Genomic DNA, 21,328 nt, shown 5'->3' with positions numbered 1-21,328 from the left:
GAAACCACACAGAAAGTGCGATGGAAATCGAGAGGAAAAAAAAGAAGCAGAGAGAAGCAATATTGCCAATGAATAAACAACCACATTTATACCTCACTTAGTAGTTTGCTATTGCTAAAAGACAGAAGGAATCTCCGGGTGGGGATCAGAAGATGAAGTGGATGAAAGAACGGGCAAATGCGTTAAAAGAGAAGGTTCTCCACCATCCCAAAAAGCTTCATTCTTTTCTTGACTTTTATACATTATGCTGTTCAATGGATATTGGTGATAATATACTTTGGAGTGGCCACGATCCAAACCACCCAGCATAATATGCCTCCAGAGAGCATGCCAAAGCATCGTCCAAGGTACCTTCTTCGCATATTATGAAGATGTATTGCACATTGACTCGCGCGTCTGGCTATTTTGTGGAGTATGATGTGGAAAGGAGCGAGAAAATATCCATCGTAATACGATACTGAGACGTGTGCCGGATGTAAGCGGAAATATCAGTGTCACATCCATAAATTTGATTAGGGTTCAACCATTCCATACAACACATATCCTCCATTTTACTTTGAGAAAGAAGTTCACCCTCTCATTTCCCTCCCACACATTTACCCCTCTAGCTTCATAACTGACCGGTTTTATTGCACTTATTTCCAAGTTATGTATATGTGCTAAAATATGCCATCATTTGAACATCTCACGTACCTCTACTTCTGTACAACACATATCCTCCATTTTACTTTGAGAAAGAAGTTCACCCTCTCATTTCCCTCCCACACATTTACCCCTCTAGCTTCATAACTGACCGGTTTTATTGCACTTATTTCCAAGTTATGTATATGTGCTAAAATATGCCATCATTTGAACATCTCACGTACCTCTACTTCTGTATGACACTCTTTCCTTTGGGAAACTTTGGGCTTCCCACTTTGCTCATTCATTTGCCATCTTACGAAACTTTAACTCTATCTCATACTAAATATTTTCCTCTGTATTATATAGTTTTGTGCTCTTGCGACAAGTTATCTCGTTTTCCAATTTCCATATTCGTTCTCTTGCAAGATTACTTTTGGGGATTTTTTTTCTTATGCTCCCTATTTTTAGAAGAATTTCATATAAACCAATGTTCGTAAGAGAAACTGAATCTGTAAGTTTTTAAATTAACTTTATTAAAATTCAAATATCCATGGGTTTGGGAAAAACGTTAATACATTTTCCTATTTGCAAATATTTTTTCATATTTTTTAAAGCATCCACCAAGAGAGATGGAAGTATATGTATACAAAACAGTGTAGAAAGAATGTTTTTCCAACTAAATTGGATATTCCCATGGTAACAAATACTCCTCTTTGTCTGCATAAACTTCCTCGTGCATATACCACGTACCTATATAATTAAATTGATGGAGAAAATGCAGAAATATTCAACTATACTTTAGCATATATTTTGTGGTGCAGAAGCTCTTCCAAGTGCTATGTTAACGTATTAAAATGCAAATGAATTAAAATTGACGAAATTTCTCAATAATCATAGCTAGTGGTTATTATGAATAAAATGGTATTGTAAAAGGAGAATTAGTTCTTTCATACATAGGATAATGTGACGACAAGTTCTATCAGACTTGTCAGAAGATTTTTCATAAAGAAATTCTGACAGAAGTTCTTTTACAGCGAATTAATCATTTCTCTACTCATATCAATAAATTTCTAATGTGAACGACACTTTATACTAAGAGGATTAATTCCCCCCATATAATTACCTAGAATATATAGAGAATTTCCTCATACAAATACATTGTAATATAGAGAAGAGATAAATTGATGTGCTAAAATGAGATTGAATTTGTAGGCACATTGACGTGCGATGTTTAGTAGTTTTCAGTTAATTGAATATACTAATAATTGGGTCAACAACACACATATGTATATAAATTTGAATTATGTTGCTTATGTATAGCGTATGGCAACATTGCTTGACTTTCTCGACCACTGAGTGGACATATGGGTGAAAAAATGATGTTTAAAGTACAAATATCAATTTTTTATTTCATGCGGCACAAATTTTTGAGAGTTTTCACGAAAAGCTTTTTAATTAAGTCTAAAACTTTCCCCCCTCCCCTGAATGTTACAATGAAAATTGCGTACTTACTGCGGAATATTATATTAATGACAAAATAAATCACATCGCACGGAATATTGAAGTCCGTGATTATGCTGCACAGGAGGAAAGACTATGTGGTAAAGCTCTTTTTTTATGTGTTTGATCAGCCGCACAATTATTACATTTTCAACATGATCAAAGGCAATATTAATTGAATTGAAAGCCATACGTATAATGGGGTGCATTTTGACAATGACTATGCTGAAAATTTATTATGTGATCTCATAAACAAAGGACGACTACCTAATTAATTCATGTCACATTATTGCAAAATTCACTTTGTAAAATTTATACGTTAATTTGTTTTTATTATCCAGAGTGAAACTGCATTAAAGTTATTGACTGGATTATTGTGGAATTAGTTGGTATACCACAATCGTGGCATACCAAGTATTGTAATCGTCGGAAAAACCGACCACCTCAGATCGGGCTCAAACTTGGTATGAGCACGTTTTAGACATCCCACATTACGAAAATGGTGGTGGAAAATTTTTGATCCGGCCGGCCTGCCGGCCGTCCTGCCGGCCGGTCGCCCAAACTTTACCTTATAACTCGAGAACAGTAACAGATAGAGACTTCCGGTTTGAAGTTTTCTATAGAAATGTGGGTGTAAAATTTCATTTTTTCGCATTTTCAAAATCCAAGATGGCCGCCGTCCGCCATTTTGAAATACCATCAACCAGTCCCCTTATAGCTAGAAATCTGAAATTTTAGTATGTTGTAGAGCTCAATGAGACGTTTTCATCGACAATTCATACTTGAAAATCGGTCAAGCGGTTTAGCAAATATGGCGGCCTAAAGCAAAAAGTGTTTTTTCGATATAACTCGAGAACGGCTTGACCGATTTTGACCATCTTGGTATCAAATGAAAGGTTTCAAGAAGCCCTACAACTGTCTAGAACATTTCAAGTTCCAAAAATGGCCGCAAGAGGCGCTAAAAACAAAAACAAAAATTGCTTAACTTTACTGGGCAATATCTTCGAATCCCAATCATAGATTTCCTTGAATTTTTGATATGTTGTAGCGGGACTAATAATCTTGCATCAGTCCGAAAATGAAGAAATTCTATGTCGCCGTTTAGAAGATATGACCATTTAAAAAATTCTTGAATTTGAAAAGTTCTAAGAGCTATATCTCTTGAACCGCTTGTCCGATTTGACTCAATTTGGTATCAAATTAAAGGTTTTGCAATTATCTACAACTTTCTAGAGCATCAGAAACCTCTAGAACCATTCCTTCAGGACGAAAAATACGAAAAACTCTTTTTGTGAAACAAAAATCCTCCATTTTGTGTTCTAGAGGTGACCTTGAAAATCATTGAAATTTATGTCAATTTATAGCCTATTTTAATACCTTTCCAAAACTAGTCAAGAAATTTCTGTAGGTTTAATAGAACTTCAGATATGTGCATTTTTATCTTTCATATTGATGAATTTCATAAAAAAAATCAACTTTGCCTACTAATTCTGCTCACAAATTAAATTACAACGCATAGACTGACCCATCCGCGTTGTGGTATACCAACTTTAATAACTGGACGCGTTATGATTGACTTTTCATTACAACGATAATTTATTGCAAATTATTAGTTAGTTTTGGTGTTGTGTATCACTCTACATTATATGCTGAGTGATGCAAAATTATTCTTATTGCAATTTTTATCCTTTCCAGAGATGTTTTGGGCTTTTTTTTGTTACTCTCAAATTCAATTTTGAACGTATAGTCAGGTGAAATGGATTTGCTGCAATTTTTTCTGTCGTGGAGATTTATTGAAAAGTTTCAACATGTCTCTCAATCCCAATTTAATACACAGAACAAACTAAATATTGCGATATTGATTTTATTTCCATTGAAAGTTTTTCTCTGTATATAGCACTGTATGTGCCATCCTTTTTCCCTCATCCGTATTTCTGGCCACTTTGTCTGACGAGTGGGTGGTGGGAGGGGAGTGTAGGAGGTGTTCTCTTGGAGTTTTCCTTGTTTACTTTTGCACCCTTGTTGCGAGAGCGAGCAAAGAGGGATGATATTCAATATTGTTTGCACAATGGGGATGATGTGGAACAACAGTGGGGCATTATGGAGTTGAATCTTATCATGTTGTACCTGAAATTGCGCCAATAACCATTCCAAGTCTGGGTGGGTGGTGTGGTGGAAGTTCCTAGAACAAGACCTCTATACACATACCCATAGGCCCGAGGGTATGGGGTTGTAGGAATTCAGTGATGGAGCATTAATTTGGGAAATTTGCTCACTTTGGTTCCTATTATCATTTTGTGTGGAATACGCATCACGCAGCTTTTGCACATTGAAGGAAATATATTGCGTATACAGTTTCGGGGGAGTAAAAATAAATAATTTCATAGCAATTTATTCAATATACAGATCCTAAATTTTTTTCATAACAACTCATCATGATAATTTTCTCTTTTTGTGTGTGTTGATTAAAAAAAGAGAAAAAATTAAAGAAAAATTCATTTCACGGGAAGATGCTTGATGGTGAAAGTACGAGACTCGAATTGCTACTCTTGAGAATTCCACGGAGGAGTGAGAGATCGTCAGGTGTTAGGGCCCAGCCGCTCAGTTGACCCAAACTCTGAAGTTCTGGGCAGCGTTCCAACAGAATTTCCACTGTGCTAATTGTTAAATTGGGCGCCGATGTGAACCAGATATCTTCTAACACACCAAAGTCATTCTCCACAAATAAACTTCGAAATTGTGCACGGATTGGGGTTGAAATGAGAGAAGAAAACAAACATAAAATATATTAGTGTGTGGTGGACATATAATTTCTCATGGGAAGAGCTTTTACGTTACGTGGTTAAACATTTTGTGACGTTAAGAACAGAAAAACGTCCAAAGGCTTTACATGTCCAATTTAATAAACTTTCTTTTAAAAAGGAGTTTTTTCCCTAAATTTTCTGACTAGAAATATTTATAATTCCTAAGATTTTTATTAAGGATTCTCATCTAAGCTTTACAGTTGGTAAGTTCCTAAAAATTTTAGTCAGTCTTTATTTTTCTTCCTAAATTTCAAAACTTCTCTAAGAAAATTCACTACAAGTTTCTTGACTAGAAAATCAGTTTCATTTTTCCGTAATTTATTAATTTTTAAATGAAAGTCTAACTTTGAAAAAAAGAAAATCTCCACTTCTCTGCTCTTTTTCTAAACATTTTTTTTAAGAAAATTCCCACCAGATTTCGTTTTGCTCCATCTCAAAATGTTTGAGCTATTGATCCAGAGAAAGAGTGAAAATCTGTCTGTCAATGATGTATGAATATCTCACAGTGTTATGTGGGAATGTTTCTTCCTTCCCCAAAGGGGAATTTCATGGGTTTCTCCCTCTTTCATGCCTTTTGAAATGTATCAATTGATTTGGGATGATTGTGCAGAAACTCACCTCATCATATCTTCATCCGTAAAGTGAACTGTGTCGATAGCGAGACGTTTTAGGGTTGTATGTTTTGCAACAAAGTGCTTGAGGCTGCTAAGAACGATTGTACTGTTTAGAATTTCTAAACCTTCGAGGGATTCAAATGTGTGATCACTGGCATAAATCAGATGTTCCATTAGGTAGCAATCTAGATCAACTATGGCTGGGCAAATTGAAGCTAATTTCCCGAGATCCATTGTACCGCGCCCCTTGATTAGGGTCAAGAAGCGAAGACGCCCTCCGAGTCCATTCATAAGTACCGAATCGAGTTCTTTACAGCTAAACTTGTAGAGTTTGAGACGTTCTAGGTGCTTAAGGTGTCGCAGTTTCTTGAGAATTCCCGCATCTGAGGTGTCCATGTAGAGGTTTTCTAAATTAGGACAGCAACTCACAATGGCATCGAGAGTTTTATCCGTTGTCTCTGTGTCATGGATGTACTTTAGTTTGCATTTAAATTCCGGATCTTGTCGATAGATGTACTGCACAGTTCGTCCAACGTAGGAATATGTTTGGAAGGTAACGATATTGGGGCAATTCATTAGCAAGAGTGCAATGTCAGTGTGACAGATATTTTCTTCACGTAGCATACCTATGTCAACGACTGTCAGGGTATCCTTGCACACACCTAGAGCCAGGCTCTCCATCCCTATTTCTGTAATATCCGTTTCCCCAGCAATGTCCAGCATTCGGAGATTGGGGCACTGACGGGCGATATGTTCAAGGAGCTCGTCGTTGGCAATATAGGGGATACTTAGGTGTTCTAGATGTCGAAGTTTTGCAACAATTTCATAAAGGTAGAACATGAGTTCTTCCTTAACCCAGACACCTTTTAAATTTAAAAATCGCAAACCATGTCCTTGCGCTGCGATAACCTAGTATAGGAGGAGGAAGTAGGTACTTTAGATTTATTTCCTTTAAGGTTTAAGATTCAAAAGGTTACCTGAAGAATTTTTTCGTAGTAAGAAAATGGGAAAATCTCCGTAACGAGATACTGTACAGAACCATTGAGTAGCATCTGGAGGCATGTGAAGCGAATACTGGCATCTAGTGTGTCAGAACCAAGGATAACTTTCAGGAGATCCTGGTATATGTCACTTGTAGCACCAGCATTCTCCAAATAGTCATTTATTTGTACCATAACAACTGCTAGCTCGCCAGCAAAGACAAATGATCCATCTCCGATTGCCTGTACAATAGTACGCGCCAGTTGGGATAGGGCATGCTCACAGAGTGTTCGAATTTGATTCCTTTTAGGCATTCCGTTGCTCTAGCTCTGAATTTCCCACGTTACTGTGGCCGATGACGTTTTGTCTCTCAATAAACTGGCAAAGTGGTGGAAAACTCTGAAGCACGGCTGGCTTTCTGCCAACAATCAATAGACCCTTCCCGTTGTCACATAACGTTTTCTCGTGTATATAGTAGGAAAAAGAATGTAATGTAATAATTTTCACAACTTTCCAACTTTGTGGAAAATGTCACCACAAAATTTGCAATTATGTAAGGTTTACAAATGAACTTCCTCCGTTAAATGATAATGTTTCCACATCCACAAGTTCAAGTGCAATCACACATGAATGCAATTCACTGCAACTCTCCACTAGTGGGGCGACCAGAACTTAATTTGTGAACGTCACTGATGAGAGGATAATTTACTAAATTCCGTGGTCTGTGCAAGAGGGAGGAAGCGAGTTAAGAAGCAAACTAACTGAAGATTTATACAAACTGACCACGAAAAAGTTCAATTCTCAAGGCAGACTCTTCTACAGAGTTGCTGTACAGATGGGATGTAGATTAAAGATTAAAGAATAGATTAAGAAAAGAAAGGGTTCAGTGGGTTCAGTTGAGATTAAGATTAATATGTTTCTTTGAAATTATTATAAAAGAATATATTGAGGAAAGTATATATAACACCCTTAATATCAAGGCAGTTAAGATTTTCTTTACAATTCAAAAATAAATATTTCGAAGACATTCAAACGTTGGAAAAGAAACGTTAAACCTTTGTCTAGAACGTTTGGAACTTATTGTTGCCGACGAACTAGACACCTAAGTCTCAAGCATAGCTCCGGGGAACTACCGCAGGAGCATCAATCGATAGTTGTGGGAATTTACACGTTTCCCATAAACTTCGGTAACACAACATTTACATACGTGTAAAGAAGGAGGATGAAATAGGAATTATTCGAGGAGAAGAATAGCTGCATCTATTGAAACAAATATAGCGCGTGTATTTGAATAGAAAGGAAATAAATAAGTGAAATTGTGAATTGAAAGACCTGTCGTGTTATCATTAGGGTTGCTAAAGCGCCCCTCTCCACTCCTGGACCATATCTACAAAAGTCCTTCGACAACATTATTCAAAAATAAATCCTTTAATAAAAACTCTAATCTTTAATCTATAAAACGAACAATTCAGTGTATATAGAAGACATGTTTTGTAATCTATTTTGGGTGCGCTGTGTGAGAGAGAAGAGAGTAAATTTTTCATGTGAGGGAAACGCATTTTCCGACTCGTGGGGACGTTTCTCAATGTCTTTTGGCATCGCACGGTTGTCCGTCGATGTGGATTGAAAGACGAATTATTTCGCATTTAATGTTCAAAGTGCTCCTCATTCTGTGTTTCTTTTTAATGCCTCTCTGACTCACTAAACTTATTCTTTGGTAGGTTGGTGATTATCCGTGATTATGTGTAAAGGAAGGTGATGAAAAATTTAAAAAAGAAAAGAAAAAATGTCCTATAAAAGGAAAATGCTCAATTTTTTTTGTTCTTTCTTTTATTTCTGTTGGGAACCTTCATCATGAAGTATTTCCGCTTAATATGTAATTTTTTTTGAATCGGTGATGTGCGTCTTCTCCATAATTTTATAAATAGAACAATATGTGCTGTTTTTTTCTCTCTTGCACACTCACGTCGCGCAAATGAAGACATCCGGCAATATTCTACGAAAAGAGGAGAATTTTTATCTCAATTTATTATATTAAAGGGGAATATAGATTCATTTTCTCATGCACCTCTAAACAAGTGAATATGAGATTCATATCGATGTTGCAACGGTCGAGATACCTGCAGAATTATTACATCTCATTTGTTCTCAAGAGTATTTTCATATATGCCAATAAAGAGATTTCATTGGGAGGGAGTGAATTTAATGTTGTAAGATTTATTGACTTTAATGAGAAGAAGTTTCCATAATTAGTTATTCTATGAAATTATGTAATTTTTATTAAATTAATCTAAAAATTAATCAACTCTGCTGTGAAAGTATATAGATATATTCAGAATTAAATAAAATTGTCTGAATAATTAGATCTTAATAAAGCTTTTATTAGTTGATTAATTCTTAGAAGAAGAACTTAAAGATATTAGATGGACCAGTTGAAAAAAATCCCACAATAAATCATTTTATTTAAACATAAATTCCTCCTAATATCCCCCATGGATACCCCCCATTTTCGCATTCATTGCAAATCAGTAGACTGTTTAAGGTTCAAAAGAGTAAGCTTCAAATTGCTCACAGATTGTCGAAGGATGGCAAATTAATTGGGAGCCCTCGAGTTTCACAAACTCCGCGTGTAATTGAATCCTTTTCCTTACCATTTGCACACACACACATTTTGCTTTCCTAAAAGTAAACTTATCCCTTCTTCATACTTCTTCCTTGGGGGCGCATGTAAAGCATCGTGATTTGTGCACAAAAGCCGCGAAAAGATAAGATTTTCCTTATAAAATACCTTGGCAAAAGCAGAAATATTTACATTTAAATTTGTCTCGGAGACTTAACACTGATATCCCATTAATAGAGTTTCTCTTTAGAGAAGACGGAATCCCGAGCCTTATCAGTTGCTCAAAAATTTATTATTCAATTGTTTATTAGCTGTGATTCTTTCTTCAAAGAAGCACAGCTTCTGTGTACACTCTAAAATGCAAAGTCGTCAGATCGGGCTCAAACTTGGGATGAGCACGAATTAGGGTCCCCACATTCCAAAAAACGGTGGCGCCAAAAATCTTTCCGTCCGTCCGGCCGTCCGGCCGTCCGTCCGTCCGGCCGGCCGGAACCTTTTGCTGAATTACAAGAGAACGGTAATAGATAGAGACTTGCGGTCAACGGCAAAGTTCATATATCGGGTGGAAGACATCCGATTATGAAGTCAAATCCAACCCCCCACCCCCGCGTCCGCCATTTTGAATAACTGTCAAATTTTGTTTTCGCTATATCTCAGCCCCTATTTTAGCTAGAGGTCTGAAATTTTGATATGTTGTAGGGGCCATCAAGACCTTTCCAACGATACCTCATTTTTGAAAATCGGTCAAGCCGTTTAGTCAATATGGCCGCCACAATTTTTCATCGAAAATCGACCATAACTCGAGAACGGCTTGACCGATTTTGATCAACTCGGGCTCAAATGAAAGATATTAACGAGCCCTACAACTGCTCGGAACATCGCAAGTTCAAAAAATGACCGCAAGTGGCGCTAAAATCGAAAACAAAATTTTCGATGAGTTTTCGATGAATATCTCGAGCACCGCTTTATAGAATTGCTTCATATTTTGATATGTTATAATTGGCTATAATATCTTTCATCATGCCAAAAATGAAGAAAATCTATGTAGCCGTTCCGGAGATATCGCGTTTTAAAGTTAACATGTCATATCATGAGTTACATAAGTCCAACGCCCCGCGAAGCGGGGCGTTTTATATATACACATACAAAATTAAATTAAATATATATAAATGCATAGATATATACATTATATATATATATATATATATAAATGCAAAGATAAATATATATAAACTGCAAAGATAAAAATTAAATATAACATGGATGGAACAGTATAAAGCGAAAGAACGGTAAGTAAAACTTACGGGCTGTGATTCTTTCTTTGTCAGTGAAATGTGAAATTGACGGAAAATTGAGGATGGGCAAATTTTGAGGAAGGCTTTCTCGCGTACCGAATCACAGCCAACGCCCACGATTAAGGCTTCCCACAAATTATCTGCGCGTTGGCTGTGATTCGGTGCGCGAGAAAGCCTTCCTCAAAATTTGCCCATCCTCAATTTTCCGTCAATTTCACATTTCACTGACAAAGAAAGAATCACAGCCCGTAAGTTTTACTTACCGTTCTTTCGCTTTATACTGTTCCATCCATGTTATATTTATTTTTTCTTCATTCCCTTGCGCGCCTTTTCCTGCACGACGCAATGACGGAGGGAATACACATAAATTGAGTGCGATAAGAAAAAAAAGCATTTTTTTTTGTCGTTGGAAGACATAACGACAATTTAGTGCTTTTTATAATATTATAGAACTTTTTTTGTATCTTGCCTCTTTACCTTTTTTCTTGCGAAGAAACCATTATTTGTAGTACGAAATGTACGTTAAAAACTATATATTTGTGCTTATAAATAAAGTAAAAAAGTCCTCTTATTTAGTTCAATTTGAAATTCCCGCTAGATGTCGTTTATGCAGAAAGGCACCCCCTGGCGAAGAAATTGAAAATTTATTTTTAATTCGGGGTTTATTTTCTTTGAAAGGAAAACGAGAAATAATTTGTAACATTTAAGTACCTACGGAAAATTGTATTTTCTCAATTCATTTGTATTTATCGAAACAAAATGTAATTTCAAAAGTTTTGCACATAAATATATAATTTTGTATTTTACCTACAATATAATATATATTACGTATTTGTTCGCATCTCTTCCTTTTGCCCGCATTTCGCGAGTGAGAGAAGCATCATAGGATAAATATTTGCACAATGTGGAGGAATTTTAATCACAATAAATTTAGCAAAAGGACATCCAGTTGATACGGAATCACGTATAGAGTTTATTTGGGGATTTGTTTAATCTATAAATAAATGTTGGACTGATTTAATCTCAAAAATAGAGATGGGAGTTGCATAAATCACTCTCATATGTATGTGGATAAAGTTACATTAAATGTTCCAGAAATATTCCACATCATTGTTCTTGAAGCTTTGTAACTTCTCTGAAAATGCATTTTCAGCATATTAATGCATATTGAGATTCTAATTGTGATGGTTTTTTTGAGACAAATTAATTTTAAAGGAATGTACAAAGGAATTTCTAATGTTGAATTTTAAAATTTTTAAACAATTTTATATTAAATAATTCCTTTAAATTTTAGACATTCATTCTTTGATAACTTTTAACTTTTTTTTCAAATATTTCTAACGATTGATCTTTAAATTTTGATTTTCTAACTATAAATTTTCAATTATTTTTCGCCTTAATTTCCTTCGCAATGATGAGAAAACATTTCTTTGAAAAGAATATACATAACATTGAAAATTTTTCTCCAAATAATGACGAAAATGTTAGAAAAATGACGTGGAAATGTGAGAATGAGTCTCACTAAGAATAAAAATACACGAAGGAGATAATTGAAGAAGAACTTTGGCGTAGACGTGAGAAAAATTCACATCTCATTGAACTTTTGCCGCAAACTTTGAATATTAAATTGTAAACCATCCACATAAACAGAGTCCACCCTCAATGACCATTTATATTGTCTGTTTTATAACGTTTTTCATCTTCTCCCGCATCTTCCTGCAAAAATGAACATTTTCCAAAGTACCTCTCATGGTTGTTCTTCTACTCATATTCTATGTGAGTACTTACTCATATAACTTTTATATGTATAAGAGTATTTTTCTTTGGATGATGTGGAAGAAGTGCATCTCATGGAAATTGTGCAATAAAAATGATTTATTGCCTTCATTTATCGATCGTTACAAAGTCGCATCGTTCGGTGTGATGTATATACAACAAACGATATAAAACATCCGTCCAACATGGCGCACATCGGTGAAGGAGACGCATGGAAAATGGCGAGGTGATTTGAGCACTTTTCCGCCCCTTTTGTCTCCCCGCAATGTGATAGAACGCGCAAGAATAATGAGAAAATCTCTTATTTTTTCTTGTGCCAAATGGTGGACGTCGCCTCCATAGAATGGCTAAAAATTTATGGTGACAAAAGGCAATGAAATAAAATTTCTCACTTATGTGAATACGTGAAAATATGCAAATTATCGTGCCACTTTTATTCCTTTTCCACCATCTCAACACACAATCTTTACGTTCTCTCCAGTTTCTTGGTGATTTGTTTCAAAAATCATTTTGAAGAAGATGGTGGTGAATTATTAATGGTTTCATGATATTTATTGATGTTCTTCTGTGTTGTGGGGTGGAACGAGGTAGCATTCTAGCAGTTTATTGCTTGCTACTCTTCTCACTAAAGCTGAATTCATTAACCCCTCAGAATCACATGTTTAAAGGATCTAATAACTGTCTGTTAAGCTGCTAGAATTTTCCGGAACACAACGATTAATTAATTTTTTTTAACCCTAAAGAAGAGGAAATTATATGGTTTTTGCTATAAAATTGACTTCAAAAATGAGTAAAAAAAATATTCTCGTCATTTTCTTGCACTCTAGAAGTTTTCTAGCAAGAAATTTTACGAATTTTACGAATTCTATTTCCTTCTTTTTTCTGACGTATTGATGTTATTGCAAGAGGCTTCCGGTGTTCGTCATTTTCGGAATTTTCCTCTGACGAATACCGGAAGCCTCTTGCAATTTACGAATTCGCACTCTCAATCAAACCGCGCATCAGCAAACATCATCAGCATCAGTGCTCCTAAGTGAAAAAGTGCTCACAATATTAGTTGATTAAAGGATTTGCAGGAAACATATTTTGGATGTCTGAATTTAGCGATCTGCCTCAGGAGAGTCTGAAGATGCTGATGACAATGCTCCAAAAGGAACTGGAAAAGAAAACTGCAGCTACAGTTCCAGGGCCCGTTGAGCTTACTGGTCCAACATCTGCGGTGGCTCTAACATCTGCGGTGGCTCCAACATCTACGGTGGCTCCTGGTCCAACATCTGTGGTGGCTCTAACATCTGCGGTGGCTCCAACATCTACGATGGCTCCAACATCTACGGTGGCTCCAACATCTACGGTGGCTCCTGGTCCAACATCTGTGGTGGCTCTAACATCTGCGGTGGCTCCAACATCTACGGTGACTCCAACATCTACGGTGGCTCCTGGTCCAACATCTGCGGTGGCTCCAACATCTGCGGTGGCTCCAACATCTACGGTGACTCCAACATCTATGGTAGCTCCTGGTCCAACATCTGCGGTGGCTCCAACATCTGCGGTGGCTCCAACATCTACGGTGGCTCCTGGTCCAACATCTGCGCAACATGGTACAGCTACAACAGCTCTGGACAAGAGGACAAAGGCAAAAGATGTTCCCTATGCCTAGAGATCTGCCAAAACCTTCAGAGATATGGCAGAAGAGTTTGGAAAAGCCGCATCTGAATTACGAGCACCATCATCTCCACGGCCATACACCTACCCGCCGCCGGGACATCCTGGGCCATCCACACAAAGGGTGCGTCCTAAAACTTCAAGCGGGATGGGGATCAGAATTTTGGCCGAAACCTGTGATTGACAAGGCCAGCACCAGGATGAGATTGCTTGCGAAGCGCAATCGGAGGATGATCTCAAAACGGCACTCTCAAAACTATCACCATCATTCTATTTCAGAAGAACTTAAATAAGTCAAACTAATATTTGTAGTTATATTCGATTTTTTTGTAAGGAAATGTTCTCTCACTGTATAATAATTTTTTTTATGTTGTTAGAGGAGCAGCAAAAGTAAATAAATAAATCACCAAATACATTCTAAACATTCTTTCCAGTTATTTCTGTTCTGGTCTCTTTGAAGTCAAAATACTTAAACTTGCAAGAAAGATTATAAGCTTGTTTGAAAAATTGCATGAATTCAAGAATTGAGTGTGTGTCCTGGAAATTCTAGTAGTAAATACATTTCATATAAATAATTGAATTATTCATATGAATAATTTTTCTAATTTCAAAACTTTTTGAGTATTTAATAAAGGAAGTGATTCGTTAATTTGTAATTAAGTCCAACAGCCTGAAGAAGGCAAGGAAAATTATCGAAACGTCGCACAATAGGAAAAAAATGTCTTTAAATTTTTTATCAATTGATTTTCCGTAGGAAAATAGCAAGAATTTTATTCTAAGGGATGATTTTTTAAGGGTTATTATAAAATAATTTTCTTTTTTTATTTTAAAACGACTTAGAAGGTAAAAGTTTTTAATGACTGACATTTGACGTTTATTTTTTAACGTTTGACATTTCTTTTTTTAACGGTTGAAAAATTAAATTGATTTTCTAAATTCAATATCAAACCTGATTTTTTTTACTCCTAAAAAGAACTTGTGAATTTCTTTTCCAATTTTCCTCACAAAATATTAAATAACCCCAAAAAATAATAAAGAGCTACAAAAATGATTTTTTTTATTCTGAAAAGTTCATTGCCACGATTCAATAAATTTCACGTCGAAGAATTTATTATTTATGATGTGTCCAATTTCTTATCAAAAGAATATCTTTAAATGAGATTATAAAACAAGCCGGGGGGAGAGTGAGAGAAAGAGGGACAACGACGACGATCCAAAGTTGACCTTTTTATTAGCAAACTCAACTGTCTCGTGAAACTTGGTAAATTGACCGGAGAAGAAGAACCTTTGATGCGGAGGGTGGCTGTTTTTCCCCCTCTTGGTTAGTGAATACGAAAGGCACACACAAAATGAAACAAATTGAGAGAAGTCTACGTCGATAATTTGGAAAATTGGTAAAATATCTTGTGATGGGAATTTTTTCCAACTCATTCCTTTTGCAAAAAGAAGAGAAAATTGAGCGGGGTGATGCTTCAAGAAGGCTTTCAAGTGGAAAAGGGAATTTTCCCACGAGTTGATGGAAAAACTAAACATTGACAACTGATGACGGTTTAGGGGGGGGGGGAGGGATAGAAAAGGGATGGGAAGAGTTCTTGGGAGAATGTACTTGAGCATTTTTTCTTTGGAAGCAAAAACCACAGACAGACAATACAATCAGGCAGGCAAAACAGATTTTTCGGTACAATCTCACAGAGACTTTAAGAAGTTAGGAGAAATTGTATTTTCCCGGCCATTTTCCACGCCAAACAAATTTTTAAAATTAATTTTTGATCACCTTTCCGCGAGACATTCACCCCGAAAAGGTGACTGAACTGTTAATTATTCCCTCCAATCTTCATGAAAAAAAAATCCGCTGAATTGTAAATTAATGATAAATCAACTGTTTGAGGATTTTTCTTTTTTGCAATTTGAGATGAAAAGAAAAATCCCAGCCGTGATGGGGAAGAGGAAGAAATCAAAGAAAAAGAAAGGAAGAAAAGGAAGAGGAAATCCACAAAATGGAGTCACGAGTGATTTGAATAATTCATATAAATTGTTTTCCGTGTAGGAGTAACTCATTGAAAGTTAATGATTTTCATATAAAGTGGAAGGAGGTTCCACAATTTTAAGCACCTCAACTTTGCTTTGAAAAGAAACTTTTAAAACTCAATTTATTTAAATTCTCCCTTTTGGCGCCATTGCTGTCATGGCTGCTGCGTGTTTTATAAAGAAATTAAAGTCTAAAATTAAGTATAATGAGTACTTACTTAATGGGAAGTTTATTCCACAGAAAAATGGGATTAATTTAATGAGAAAATTTTATTTTAAATGGTCTTTTATTTCTTTATTTAACCTAAAAATATAATGTAAATTGGCCGCCATATTGAGAAATTCATAGCAATCTCTCATCAAAATTCCGTTGAAAATTTGAAAAATTCAAACGAAATCAGATTCAAATAAAAACGGAAATTAATAATTCCCCTCTTTCCTGCCTTAGCAGATGCTGCCGCTAATAGAACAGCAGGATCTGTGGCAAGTTCAACGGGCAGTAGTGTGTCAGGGGTACAAATGAAGAAACCCCTTGGGCAGGATGTGAAGAAGGTAGCCCATGAGGAGGCAGCAATGTCCGAAGATGCAAGTTCAGGTGCCTCGTCGACACCCGGACGGAATACACCGAGTCAAAAGATGGAGGATGATGTGTATGAATTCAAGACAACGCCGAAAGATTCAACATCCGGTGGCAATTCCTCTGATGACGGTTCAACGGGAAAAATTGATTTGGGCAGTGGTGGAAAGCCCGGTGGTGGAGCTGATAAAACGGCACCCGAAGAGAAATCCTCCGGTGAGGATCCTTCAGTTCCGGCACCTGGCTCTGCTGGTGCAACTGTGAGTGTTGCATCCGTAGGTGGTGGTGCCGCGGCAACTTCAGGGAATATTCCAGGAGGTGGTCAGCAGAAGCGTCCGTATCAGGATATGGAGGTGGCTGATGATGTTGGTGGTGATGATGAGACAAAGAGGAAGAAACGCAAAGATTCGGAGACATTGACTAAGGAAGCACCTCCGGGGAAGGCAGGTACCCCAGCTAGGATGCCACAGAGACCGGAGAAGAGTACTAAACCACCTGGAGGTGTTCCAAAGTCAACTGCAACTGTCACAGCCACCAAACCAACATCGAACATTGAGCGAAAAAGCCCATGTGCCAGTCCTAAGCCGCAAGTCCCACAAGTTGGAACATCTAGCGGTGCTGCGGGGATTGCAGCTGGCCTCCCGGGAGGGAATACAGTGGCTGGGAATGTTCCCGGAGGTACGGGAAAACCCCCAGCTGAGAGTGATTCAGAGACAGGAGATGAGGCGACTGCCAAAACACCGGGCATTGGTGCGGAGACATTTTCAGCTTCAGGACCAAAAGTACCTCCTCTGAAGATTGTCATTCCGCAGCAGAACTCATCAGCTGACCAGGAGCCAGGTTTGAGGAATGGGAAGAATGCTTCAACGAGAAATCATCCTGCTTTGCCGTACGTTGTGGCATCCAGCAATAATAGCAATGAGGCTACGGATAAGGAGAGTTCTTCACCACGATGTGCAAGTCCCACTGATGCTGCAGTGTCCGGAAGTGGGAAACCACCTTCGGGGGAGGAGAAGAAGACATTCAGTGGTACAACCACGGCATCAGCAGTGTCGGCGGGAGTTGCGGGGAATTCAGCGGCGGCTGGAGGTACAACGTCCGCAAGTGGGGACGATAGGGCTCAACCGAGAGTTCTCAGGAGTTCCCATCGAACTGGAGGTGCTTCCGGGGGATCAAGTGGACAAACAACAGATCGTGGTAGCAATAATTCTTCGCCGCAAATGCAAAATAGTGCATCCCCATCACCAGCTCCACCGAGCACAACTTCAACGATGGAAGCAGGTAAATTGCATTGTTTTATCCAGATCTGGGGGAGGTTTCTCATGGATTTTTGGGGGATTTATTTTTTTCAGGAGGAAGCAGTACATCCGGCGGTGCTACCGGAGGAGGTAGCAATGCAGGAAGTGGCACCACATCAACTACTGGGAATTTAGCAAATGGTGGTGGTGGTACGAATAGTCCAACCAATGCCAATGCATCAGTTTCCGGAAGTGCATCGGAGACAGATGGCGGTGGCAATGCCCCAAGTCCATCATCAGCAACATCATCAACTTCCTCCTCCACCGTCCAATCGCAGAATACCGTCGAACTTCATCCGAGAAAGCGAAAAATTCGCGCAAGTAAGGATGACAGCAAAACCGTCACAAATTCAGGTGGAACCGGAGTTGTGGGTGGAAGTAGTGGTGCAGGGACATCGGGAGAGCACCAGGAGAGTGTGTCATCCACTGAGGTACATCCACATGATCAACCCATTACAAATTGCTACCAGATGTACCTCAATATACGCAAACAAATTGAGCGGAGGCAGAAGAATTTGTTTTTGGTTCAACCAAAACCACCGCAGGGCTTCAAAGACTACCTCATGAATCGCTGTACGTACGTCCTGGCGGGGAAGACATCCACGGAGCCAACGATAAATTATCCCGCTACAATTCCGGGGGCGATGAAAGAGCAATTTGCGGGGCAGGAAAAGGAGCGGCATAAGCTGAAGATGCAGCATGTTGTGGAGAAAGAGAAGCTGGTTCTGGCGGTTGAGCAGGAAATTTTGCGGGTGCATGGACGGGCTGCAAGAGCATTGGCCAATCAATCACTACCATTTTCTGTTTGTACAATCCTCAAGGATGAGGAGGTGTACAATATGCTGACACCGGAGCAAGAGGAGAAGGATCGCAATGCAAGATCGCGCTACAATGGCAGGCTCTTCTTGAGCTGGCTTCAAGATGTCGATGATAAATGGGAGAAAATTAAGGTTTGTCTGCTTCCGGATGAAAAGAAAAACTTCCGGAAACTTTTTGAATTTATTAAATTTTCTTCCTTGAATTTCCAGGAGGCGATGCTCCTTCGGCACCACAACGAAGCTGAGAGTCTTCATGCTGTTCAGAAGATGGAATGGGAGTCAAAGATGAAGGAGCTTTCTCTGTGTGAGTTCAATGCAAAGCCTGCCATTGAGGATTTGCACGTTCCAATGGTGCACGTGAGTGATGACTTTGACCTCTTGCCACCGTAAAGCAGCCAAATTGTCACCTGCCCCACCTGACTGGAGATCCTCAGTGTTAAAAACTTACTCATAGGACTCATAGTGTTAGTGATTGTCTCTTTTTAGGAGTAAGAATTTTCTTTTTCTTCTTTTTTTTACCCTCGCGACTCTCTTTTAGTTGGTAGAAGAATTTTTTTTGTTTGCCTTTTAACCCCTTCCGGGAGAAAGTTTCTCTGGGTTAAGCTTTACGATGACCTTTGAATTTAATCTTTTAAATTTTTTTTTTTCAAAATAATTTCTATTCTGGAAATTTTTTTTCAACTACATATAGAGTTATGTAATAAAACAGATAAAAAAAATTAAATTTTGCCTTTCTTTCGCTCATTTTAGCTGTGTTTCTTTCAGACACAGCTTTTGTGTACCGAGCAAAATCGAAAGTCGTCAGATCGGGCTCAAACTTGGGATGAGCACGAATTAGGGTCCCCACATTCCAAAAAACGTATGCGCCAAAAATAAGTTTTTTCCGGCCGGCCGTCCGGCCGTCCGGCCGTCCGTCCGGCCCTCCGGATTCTAAACTTAAATTGCAAGAGAACGGTGATAGATAGAGACTTGCGGTAAACGGCAAAGTTTAAATATCGACCTGAAGAAATCCGATTATGAGGTCAAATCCACCCCCCCACCCCCCCGTCCGCCATTTTGAATAACCTCAACATTTTGTTTTCGCTATATCTCAGTCACTATTATAGCTAAAAATCTGAAATTTTGATATGTTGTAGGGGCCATCAAGAGCTTTCCAACGATACCTCATTTTCGAAAATCGGTCAAGCCGTTTAACCAATATGGCCGCTACAATTTTTCATCGAAAATCGACCATAACTCGAAAACGGCTTAACCGATTTTGATCAACCCGGGGTCAAATGAAAGATCTCAACAAACCCTACAACTCTCTAGAACATCCGAAGTTTCAAAAGTGACCGCTAGGGGGCCAAAAATCAAAAACAACATTTTCGATGAGTTTCGATGAATATCTCGAAAACGACGACATAATTTTTTTTTCATTTTTTGATATGTTGTAGCTGACCATATTATCTAGCTTCATGCCAAAAATGAAGAAAATCTATGGATCCGTTCTCGAGATATAGCCTTCCAAAGTTGGCATGTCATATCTCGGGTTCTACAAGTCCGATCTTGATCAACTCGAGCGCAAATGAAAGGTTTCGAGAAACCCTACAAATGTCTAGAACATTGCAACTTCGAGAAATGACCGCAAGAGGCGCTAAAGTCAAAAACAAAGTTTTCGAAAATTTCGAACTCGAATTTTTCGAAAATGGCGACATAAATTTTTTTCATTTTTCTATATGTTATAGCTGACTTCAAGACCTTTCAAACAAAAAAAAATTTATGAAAATCTATGGATCCGTTCTCGAGATATGGCCTTCCAAACATTTCTTAGGGTATGACTTTTCTACTTTTCCCAACTCTGCACGTATTTAAACTAATTCGCGTTATAGTTTGCTCTCACAAAATTGGTAGGGGGACATGGGGCAATTTGTTAGTTTTTTGGGAGAAACATTTTCCTGATTTTCCTGAAAATATTTGAGTTTTCTCATGACGACTATCTTATTGGAAATTTTCCGGGCTACAACTTTGTCTCAGACGATTTTTCTCTATCTCAACGGGAAAATGCATTTTCAGGCCATTTTCCAAACCCTTGCACATTTGCCTGTTTCAAAAATCATGGGGCAAAATGTTAGTTTGCGTTTTTTGGCCTTAAATTTCAATTTTATAAATTTATTTCATCTAGACACTATAAAAGCAATTGATAATAAGGTATTTGTGTAACAATTAGAAATTTTTTTTAATAAAAAAAATACAAAAAATAAAAAAAATGAAAAATTTATGAAATTGCACTTTTTATTTTTTAAATAATTTTATATTAGTAATAGAGAGTAATATAACATGCTAAATTATAAGTATTAACTGTGCCGACTGGAAAAAAATAAAATAAATAAATAAAAAAAAAGTTAACAGCTTTAAAAACGGTTTCTAACATTTTGCCCCAAGTGGTACTTTTTAGTGTCAGTGTTATACGGGAAAACCCGGAAAATTTTTTCGGAAAATTTAGACTAAATTCGTGTTCAGCAATAGTTACTCTATCAAAAAATGCATTTGGATCAAAAAAATTACACAGAAATACGCCAAAATACGATATTGAAATGAAAGGTCAAAGTAACTTTGAAATTCGAAAAATTTGTTTTTTAAATAAATCCCAAAATATTAGATCAATTATTATAAAACTTTATAGGCTTAGTTAGAGTTATAAAAGGTACCTTTTGACTAAATTAGAACAATTACGAAATAATATTTACTG

At 37.5% G+C, this 21,328-nt stretch overlaps 3 protein-coding genes across 6 annotated transcripts in view; 1 reads left to right on the top strand and 2 right to left on the bottom strand.

Moving 5' to 3' along the window:
- The window catches only part of LOC129793162 (ankyrin repeat domain-containing protein 11), a 33,910-nt gene extending 14,589 nt beyond the window's left edge, over window positions 1-19,321 (top strand). For 3 of the 4 annotated variants that reach the window (XM_055832910.1, XM_055832911.1, XM_055832913.1), the window contains 3 exons: window positions 16,356-17,762; window positions 17,834-18,729; window positions 18,808-19,321. In XM_055832910.1, the coding sequence (XP_055688885.1) occupies window positions 16,356-17,762; window positions 17,834-18,729; window positions 18,808-18,987 (2,483 nt within the window). In that variant the 3' untranslated portion in view covers window positions 18,988-19,321. Of the gene's footprint in view, window positions 1-16,355; window positions 17,763-17,833 lie in introns of all 4 variants that reach the window. The other variant, XM_055832912.1, reaches the window with a different exon arrangement.
- LOC129793173 (uncharacterized) overlaps window positions 1-21,328 on the bottom strand; it is a 1,136,769-nt gene that overhangs the window by 628,311 nt on the left and 487,130 nt on the right. The gene's annotated exons all lie outside the window — the stretch shown is intronic.
- LOC129793194 (uncharacterized) lies at window positions 4,501-8,310 on the bottom strand. The gene is made up of 4 exons (XM_055833009.1): window positions 7,932-8,310; window positions 6,520-7,599; window positions 5,547-6,451; window positions 4,501-4,853 (listed from the first exon to the last, which is right to left on the bottom strand). Exons 2-4 carry the CDS (start codon window positions 6,835-6,837, stop codon window positions 4,625-4,627), a joined length of 1,452 nt encoding a protein of 483 aa, XP_055688984.1. The 5' UTR covers window positions 6,838-7,599; window positions 7,932-8,310; the 3' UTR covers window positions 4,501-4,624.

This window comes from Lutzomyia longipalpis, chromosome 3 (genome assembly GCF_024334085.1).
Source record: "Lutzomyia longipalpis isolate SR_M1_2022 chromosome 3, ASM2433408v1".
Lineage (NCBI taxonomy): Eukaryota > Metazoa > Arthropoda > Insecta > Diptera > Psychodidae > Lutzomyia > Lutzomyia longipalpis.
This window is presented reverse-complemented; position numbering and strand designations above follow the sequence as displayed.